We start from the raw sequence: 9,070 nt of genomic DNA, 5'->3' as shown, positions 1-9,070 counted from the left end.
CAACCAAGAGCGGTGGCGGTTGGGAGGACAGTAGGTAGCATGGAATCAGGAGCCTCTGAAGAACTGGCTTGGAACTCCTGGCAGAGGAAGGCTACTAGGTGACCACTTGGTGAGGCATGTGGTTGTGATGGAGCCTCCAGAGCTGACTGCTCAGGGCTCTGTGTGCAGGGAGGGCCGCTCCACCCCCTGCATCTCATCTCCGTTCCCAGGGGCCAGGTCCACCAGGTGCAGGTGGGCATTCACCTCCCGCTCTGAGTGCCCTCTTTTGTGTTGGGAGGTTAGGACTAGGAGGGGACAAAACAGACTGAATGACTTGTCAGTGGTGTGCAAAACTCAATTCCTCTGTACAAAAATAAAGTAGTGGGGTCCATCCCCCACCCGTCTGCAGAACAGCGGTGCTGGAGCTATCCCCTTCCTCATTTCACTCCTCACTAAGATTCTACTTCCCTAAATGAAGGCAAACAGCCTTAGCTTAGGCGAGGGACAGTGGTATTGTAAGTTGGCTACCTCAACACGTGATTTTTGGCTTCAAATTTGCCCTGAACTTCCAGCCTGCAGCTGGCTTATGTCATAATATAGTTCGTGACATAAACCATTTAGTCACTGGGGCTCAAGGTGCACATAGTTGAAATGGCTTTACATTCATTTTGGCCTCTGAGCAAATGCCTTTAATTTTGTATGTGATACGAAATTCATGACTTCCTAAAGACTGGGCTAAGAACCAACAATTTCTGTCTTCTGGAATTTCCAAACAACATACCATCTTTTGTGTTAAAATTAATACAGTGCCTTTTGCTTTTCAAAGCACTTTAAGACCTACATCTTGTTTGATTCTCAAGACAGTGCTGGCCAGGTGCTTTCCTCCAGGCTCTGCTGTTTACTGTGTGACCTTAGGGAAGCTGTGTACCCTTTCTGTGCCTCAGTTTCCTCTTAGGTAAAATGGATAAGATAGAGCTTCATGGGGTTCGAGTGTGAGGATTAAATGAGTTACCAGATGTGAAGCTTTTAGATCAGTGCCTGGACCCTTGGCAATGCTCAATGAACATGAGTATTTCCATTCCCGTAACTACTGTTCTGTCCTGGGTGCCAGCCAGGTATTGTCTTAGAATAAAGCCCAGCGTCCTAATACCTGGAGGTTTCCCCTTTCATTGTAAGAGTATTCCCAGAGCACTACAGCTCTGTTCTTCACATTACTACTCGTTTTCTATACTCTTTCTTACACCCACTGCCCCACCCAAGCTGTGCTGACTGTTCCCTTTGTAGTCTTCTGCCCGCTTGTCACCTTGTTTTCTTCCTTGCCCCTTACTAGACTAGAAACCCCACAGCCCTAGAACATATCACCTTCTCTCTACTGACAGACTTATGCCTCTAGAACTTACGCATGTTGTATACAGCCAATAAGATCTTTTAATCTGGCTGACATTTTGGCTTGGGCACCATGAAAATGAATAATTTAGACGTTCCTAAACATTCTGAATTAGTCTTTCCTGGCTACTAGCCAGGCCACTGGGAAACCACAGGGAAAACTGGTTCAAGGTATACTAAGGAACAGCAGACTGTACTGGATGGAGCCACTCGGGTGATGTGAACTCCTGGGGAGCAGGCATGTGAGACTACTAATCTGCCGGGTGTTCATGCAGATTCCAACTGATACAGAAATGAGCCTCCTTTATTGATTTACAATGAAAACACCAGCAAATTATTTTCTAAACAAAAAGCATATGAATGTTTACAAAACACCGAAATCCTACCAGCATAGAAACAACCATCATTGCATGTGAGCTTGAAAGCAGCATCAGCAGAAACCAGCAGACAACACGGGAGCTACTGTGCAGTGGGAGCCCCAAATAACGACTGGCATCAGCTTCTCGGACACTCGTCATTTATTTTTGCTGCGGGGAAGGTGTGGATTCTATAACCAAAGCCCATAAGGCCAGCATCTAACCCTCCCTGAGGTCAAGTTAAATGTAGGGCCAGATCTTCCTGGCATGCGAGGTAGGAACAGCACTGGATTTCCCAAACAACCACACCCACAACTGTAGTCACATTTCTTAACACTCCTCAGGATGCCCAGGGTTTTAAACAATGGAAAAACACACCAACCACGCCTCCAGAATCATGACTTTGCTTGCGCTGGACTGCTTCACAGTCCCTTCCTGTCCAGCCCTGCCAGTGGTCCTCGATTGTGACCACCTCGCCTTGCAAAACTGCAAACATAGTTCAAAAAATCCCTCTGTCATCTTTGAAAAGAATACAAAGGCATTCCCAGATTGAGAAAAAGCACAGCTGCCCGTGGTAGCTAAACCTTTCCATTTAACAAACAAGTGGCTTCCCCCAGAAACAATAATTGCTCATTTCCAAGTCTCCCCCAGCAAATCATCCTTGTTAAGGGTTTTATAATGTTGCTTCCAGGCACAGAGAACATCATCAGATGTTGGCTAGTTGATTTTAGCAAATACATTATCTCGATTATGGAACGGGTCACTATTGACTTAAAATTTCTTTGTAAATCAATGCTAATAAATTATTTGGGTGTTATTGGAATGTCTTTCAGATGCATAAAAACATAAACATTGGGCTGAACTAAGAAAATGGAAAATAAACATCTTTGTTCTATCTTCAAATAGTGAAGGTCTGAAAAATTAGATCCTAAAACATGAGAAGGAATGAGCTAGGATGGAGGTATCGTCTGGTTCGCTTTCACTTCCAGTGTTGACACACACAAAACAACTTCACAGGCCCCTCGGGTTCTCGACTCTTTAGCAGCAAGATCCTCCCATCACATCTGTTTCCCTGGGCTCTCTGTAAGTCAGGAGGAAAACGCAGAAGACCCATCCTAGACTAGGCCCTACAGGCTGGGCCTCATCTTCGTGACCACTTCACACATGCCTTAAAGTGTCGTAATCTATCACAGCCCCGACTCGCAAGGTGAAGGTCACACACACCACTGATGTGTCTGAAAAATAAACTCCTTTGCAGCCCGAGGTAACAGAAATACCTATTCCCCCTTTTTAATGGCCTTCACATTAATGTGCCCCAGCCACAGGGCCATAGGGCAGAGCTTTCACCTGGGTCAGGAGGTTGTGGAACTCTCCCACAGCCTGTGAATGTGCCATGGGGTTCAGCACCAGGTGCTGGAAAAGATTGACAGGCTCGGCATTCCGAAACATCTTAGGGATCGGGATGGTCGAGGGCAGAAAGCTGTTACCAATGAGGAAATGATGGAGGGACCTTTGCTGGAGGCCACGGCCCAAGAACCAGAGGATGTCCTGGAGCCGCTGGGAGAGCATGTCATGCTGCCAGTCGGTGAGGGGCGTCCGCAGCAGCAGGTGCATGAGGGCTGTTTTGAAGTGGTAAGAGGTGAGGATGGGATGGGATGCTCCCTGGGGTAAGCTCCGGAGGTCCCGGACACTTAAAATGATCTGGAGGCATTTAAGGTGACAGCTGTTCTCCGGAGCAAAACGCCCTACCAGCTTCAGAAACAAGTGCTCACAGGCTGCAAAAGACTCGGGCCAGTCCACACTGGTGAGCTGCCCCTGGTCAGGGGCCTGACTCACCAGGTAAACCAAGGTGTCTTCCCGTTGCACCCCCAGGACCAAGTGGATTGAGAGGAAGCGGCCTGAGCGGTAGTCCAGCCGGAGCTCACAGGAGGTGGTGGACGGTGGGAGGCTGAGCTGAAAGTCATACTTGTGGGCCACAAGGGCCCAGGCATTGCCCACCAGCTTCCGGAACCACTGTACGGTCTTGCACACGTCCAGGTGCAAGCCGGTGCAGAGGGCTGCTTTGATGGAGCTGTTGCACTTGCCCAAGAGGGACGAGTGGTCCCTGTGGTGGTGCACCAGACACAGCACGTCCCCTAGAAGCTTCTCGCGCTTGCACATGCATTCCGACTCCACCAGCACACTGCCACAGCGGCGGCCTAGGGCTGGGTCTCTCATCTCCAGCACAAACATCACGCCCCGGGGCGGGACAATGGGCACCAGGATATCAAATTTCTGGGTCTCGTGGAGGGTTCCCCATTTCTCAAAGGCGGCCCCGATGCCCAGGCAGTCCTCCAGCTGTGGGTGAGCCTCCTGGCGGCTGAGCACCCGGCAGGCCTCAAGGAGGTCGTCTACAAAGCTCTCCACGAACTCACAGGTGCAGGGCAGGTCGCGGATGGCATTCTGGATGTGACGTTTGTAGAAAGAGTCCAGGGCCTCCTGCGAAGGGAAGTCGGTAAGCCAGTTGTAGGAGGTCACGGGCACCACCCGGACTTCCTCCTCCTCCTCGCTGCTGGAATCAAAGGCCGGCTCGTGCTGCATGTTCTGTCGCAGGAGCTCGAAGATGAGAAAAAGGCAAAAGAGGCCGGCGTTCCACAGGTTTCCCAGCAGCCAGCCCAGAGGTCCCTCCTGGCCCTCCGCCTGGAACGGCCACCCCATGTCCTTCTTCCCCAACACTAATTGCTCGCTGGACATGTCTCCTCTCCAGAGGCTCTCTGCCTTCTGCTTCTGCTCAGATGCTCGCTTTCGCTCTTCAAACTCCATCTCTAACTGGCGCATCTCCTCGCTCATCCGCTTCTCCAGCTGCCGACTTCTGGCTAGCGTGTCCAGATCCATCCGGTCACTGACCAGCAAGGGGTGGTGAACAACATACATCACTGCCAAGAACAGAAGGCTTATCACAGCCATGGAGGCCTCTGCATCTGGAGAAGCAGGGGGTGGGAGTCAGTGGTGATCTTCGGGACTCATGGGCTCTCCACTGCATATTCCCCAGAGCCCTGGAACCCCAAATCCTGGAAGTCAACTACTCAGGACGAACAAAAGCTTACAGAGCTGGGGTTGGACAGGGCCAGGGTGGTCTGCCCAGGAGGAGGTCTGGGAGAAAGGGGGACAGCAGGATATGCCACTCAGTCTTTCTATTGCTTTCCTTCCACATGGCTGGGTGGACATGGGACTGTTTTGATTCCTACATAGGATGGGGAGGGGGACCTTTGTGGTAGGGTGACCTCACCCAACTCATTAGTCCACGTTGGGCACGAGGCGTGCCCAGCTTATCCCAGAGGCTCTGTTCCACAGGCGGGAAGCACTGGTCTTCCTTCTTGCCAGGTAGTCAGCCCCAGGCCCCACCTGTAGCATCCCACTCACTCTGTGACTTCACAATTCTCATTCTGCGCACCCAGTGTCATTAGATTACTTAGCCTCTCCTCCTCCCTCCTGCCGAGTTGGCCAACCCCAGTGAACACCAAGGAGGCACAGTGCCCCAGCCACCTTTCCACTGCTTGCTGCTGTGTTCTCTGAGGTCTTAAGGGGGCTGCCAGATGCCCCATCCTGGGTGGGGTCCCTGGACAGGCACAGCTGCATCTCTCACCCAGGAAACTTGTGAAGCCCAAGGCCACCTGACAGCCGGCAGTAGTCGGTTCCTCTGCCTCCCCACCCACCACAGGGCCCTAAAGCTTCCTGCATTCACCCCACTAGTTCACAAGCTGCTGGGCTTACCGAGATCATGAAGGACCAAGTCGTGTGGGCGCTGACGTCAGGCGGGGCCCTCTCCTCCCTTTGGAACTTGGCCTTTTTCAGGCTCACTGGAGCCCTGTTAAAATGTACAAGTTACTGGGGGCTTTGGCTCAAAGCAGGGTGCCCCCCCATTCATAACTTCCCCAAATTCCACGCCCAGAAACCTGAACTCTCATCCGTCCCAGCCTCCCCGGGGTTTTCCCTGTACCTGGGACCGGGTTCCTCACCGTCTGTGTCAGCAGGAACACGGTCTTAAAGAGACAGCGCGGCCTGACCGCCCCCGCCTGCTTCCCGGCGGCGTGGGGGCTCCGGGTTCCTCGCCGGGTCCACACGCGGGAGTGGCCCCGGTCCCTTCTCCCGGGGAGCACACCATGTCTGTCCGAGTGTCCGGTCGTCTGTGCGCGGCCTGCGGCTGAGACCGCACCGTGCCGCGCGCGGTTCCGAGGGCGCCAGCGGAGAACAGCGACTCCCGCCGCCTAAGCCCCGCCCAGCGCCGTCCAGGCCCCGCCCCGCCCCGCCCCGCCCCGCCCCGCCCCACCCGGGCCGCGGAGCTCGCAGCAGGAGCCCCCCCGGGGCTGCTGTGACCCTCTTGGTGCACACGTGCCCTCCGTCCCGGCCCCGGCTCCCAGGAGAGTGTGTGCAGAGCGCAGGGTCTGCGGTACGACTCGCGGCTGAGGGGCTCTCACGCCGCAGCTGCTCGGCCCCCGTGGGGTGGCGCCAGGGGCCACTACGGTGCCGGCGTCAGCTTCATTGAGCTCTGTTCGGTAGAGAATATACGCACTGGGCGTTTAGGTGTGAGAGTGATGGTGGCGTAACTACTAGGAATAGACTGGGGAAACGTCATTCCCATTTCGGGCTGGCCCAGAGCAACATGATAACAGGAGATGGGGTGTGTTGTCAGCATCATGCGGTTCTCCCCAACCCCTGCTCCTATCAAAGTGGCTCTCAGGAAAGGATCACACATCACCCAAAGACCTGGCTTGAGGCCTTGTTCACCACTCACTAGCCATGTGGGAATAAGAATCCTAAACGTAGGGAGCTCTGCTGAAGAGGGGAGGTCTATATGAGAGAACTTTATAAAGTGTGGAGGTGGGACAAGCCTTAAAATACGTTAAGAAACACCAACGGGATGGGATTCCTGGAAAGGATCTTCGGAGTATCAGGAAGAATGCCAGCCTTCTGTCCTGTGTCCGCCGGCCAAGGAGAAAAGGAAGTGTTGGTCTCTTGACCGATGCTTACTAAAGTCCTTCTGCTGAAGGAAGTCAGGCCTCCTTATCAGGTGGCAATGCAGAGGAGGCCCCAAACAACTTGGACCTTACTTCCAAAAATATTGGCTTAATCACAGAGTGGGAAAGACTGTGTTCTGGATGACAGTGACTGAAGTTCCACAGTTATCCTTTATAACCTTGCATGACAAAGACTAGACCACAGTCTGCTACCAAGCATCAGTGCATTCAAACAATGATGATGAAATTATTATTTTTCAATTTACAACATGACAATGTCAGGATGAAAAGAACACATTTCAGAGGGTGTAAACCAGTGGTATGTAAAGCTATGTGTTTAAAGATGTGTATTCATGGTCAAGTAAGGGTTTGTTTCAAAAGTGATTGTCATGTTAGAAGATATTTATTAATTCATGGTCTGCACAGAAATGAAGTGAGTTATTATACAGAATTAGAGACCCCAAGCTACCGAACTATTAATCCATTTAAAGATCACATCTCAATGACAATAAGCCCTCACAGTGGACATTTGTTAGCCTGTTTTTTCGTGGTTCTTCTTTTTCAGTATGATGTGAAGTGATTGTTGGCTTAGTCAATGAGATTAATAAGAAATCAAGTCATTAGAACATCTTGTCACTCACGTTAATTGATGATAGTACATAAATGAGCAGTGGTCACTTGTTTTAACAACTGGACTCCACTGTGGTGGGACCTACCCTTGTCAAGTTAGGAAACATGGTAGTTTTTCCCCAAAATTTATTTTTAACATTAGAAAGTATGTTTTAAAGGACAGAGAATGTGATTACCTAAATAATTTGCTGGATTCTGCCTCTTGGCCTGCAAAACCTAAAATTTGCTTGAGACTGTTTGTCTTTTGGAGAGAACAGTTGGGAAAAACATCAATAATCAACTTTTTAAAAGGCAAATGATTTTGAGTGGTTTTCCTTGGCTCTTGATTTGACAGATGCTACTGATAGTGCCCAGTGGTTGCTGTTTATTCCAGAAGCCAAAGCAGGCTTTGCAGTTACTGAAGAATTAGACTTTATGAATAATCTGCATAAAACCACCACAGGCAAGAATATTTCAAAAGAGGTGAGAAAACACTAATTCAGTACAACCTGAAATGGAACCTGCAATGTATCTGCCAATGTATTGTAGCTGATGGTGGTAAAAAACACATGTGGAGCAAAACAAGGTTTAGATGGACAAATTTACGAAGCCTGTAAGGCTATTAAAGCCTATGGTTATTCATTGTATTCGTCCTCAACAGACACTTCGTGGGAAATATTTGAATCCATCATGTATTAGTGAACCATTAGTGTCAATAGTGAACTTTGTTAACTCTCATCAACTTCAAAATCATCAGTTTGGTGAATTTTGGTCAGAAATAGAAACTGAGTATCCTGACTTGCCCCAACACACATCAGTTTGGTGGCTTGGCAGTAGTAAAGTCTTACTGCAATTTCTTTTCTTTTTTTTTTTTTTTTGAGCTTAGGGCTGAGATTAAATGTTTTCTAAATGAGAATAGCCCTCAACTGCTATTATCAAACACTGAATGACTTTGAAAATTAACTTTTGTTGCAGACTTGACACTGTTTCCTAATGAATTCAATCAAAAATCACAAGGCTAAATGGCATTTATATATGATACTGTGATGACAGCATTTCAAGAACTACCTGTTTGAGTTACAAGTAATATCAAGCTGCTTAATACACTTCCTGTGCTGTCCAAAGAGAAAACAAGCAAGATATCCTTTCCCCCATACATTTTGCAGCATATATATTTTCTGCGCTCTAACTAGTTCCAGCAGAGTTTATCAGACATCAGTGCAAGTGGGAAGGACAGTTCCATATTTCAAAATCCATTTAACTTTGCAATTAAGCATCTTCCAGATAATCTTCAATTAGCAGTGATTAACCTGCAATGTAATGACGTACTAAGAGGCAAATATCAAGAATCTAATTATATATTTAGAGGTCCTGGCTCATGGATTAGTAACCGCCCTGCCTGGGCTTGATATCTGTCATCTGTATTCACATTATGAAATATGACACTTACCACAGAAAACTGCATCTTGGTAGTTGGTTAGCTGCGGGTTTCTCCAACGAAAATCTGAGATCCTTAAGGGCCAAGACCAAAATCAGACCTACTTCGATTCCTGCTGTGCAAGAGCTAAGTGTTTTTGAATGAATGAATAACACGGGGTGTTCCAGGAGAGTATTTGGGGTGGGGTAAGGATTGTACCTTCTTTGTTTATACAGACTGTTTGAAAGTTAGGGATAACTTTCAGAAAGCAAACCTAGGATCCATATAGAATCCTGACCAAGAGGATGCAGAAATTGGGTCTGTGG

At 49.2% G+C, this 9,070-nt stretch overlaps 1 protein-coding gene across 4 annotated transcripts; it reads right to left on the bottom strand.

Moving 5' to 3' along the window:
• Positions 1-1,651: 1,651 nt before the first annotated feature.
• On the bottom strand, positions 1,652-5,963 carry ITPRIPL1 (ITPRIP like 1). 4 transcript variants are annotated; one of them, XM_019725882.2, is made up of 3 exons: positions 5,720-5,963; positions 5,475-5,568; positions 1,652-4,681 (listed from the first exon to the last, which is right to left on the bottom strand). In XM_019725882.2, exon 3 carries the CDS (start codon positions 4,665-4,667, stop codon positions 3,027-3,029), a length of 1,641 nt encoding a protein of 546 aa, XP_019581441.1. In that variant the 5' UTR covers positions 4,668-4,681; positions 5,475-5,568; positions 5,720-5,963; the 3' UTR covers positions 1,652-3,026. The 4 variants fall into 4 exon arrangements, with proteins under 4 accessions (XP_019581441.1, XP_019581442.1, XP_074188636.1 ...); XM_019725883.2 differs by having other exon boundaries at positions 5,701-5,956; XM_074332535.1 differs by having other exon boundaries at positions 1,652-4,636; positions 5,701-5,956.
• Positions 5,964-9,070: the final 3,107 nt, after the last annotated feature.

Source organism: Rhinolophus sinicus, linkage group LG05 (genome assembly GCF_036562045.2).
Source record: "Rhinolophus sinicus isolate RSC01 linkage group LG05, ASM3656204v1, whole genome shotgun sequence".
Classification (NCBI taxonomy): domain Eukaryota; kingdom Metazoa; phylum Chordata; class Mammalia; order Chiroptera; family Rhinolophidae; genus Rhinolophus; species Rhinolophus sinicus.
Note: the sequence above shows the minus strand (reverse complement) of the source record. Positions and strands in the feature narration are given on the sequence as shown.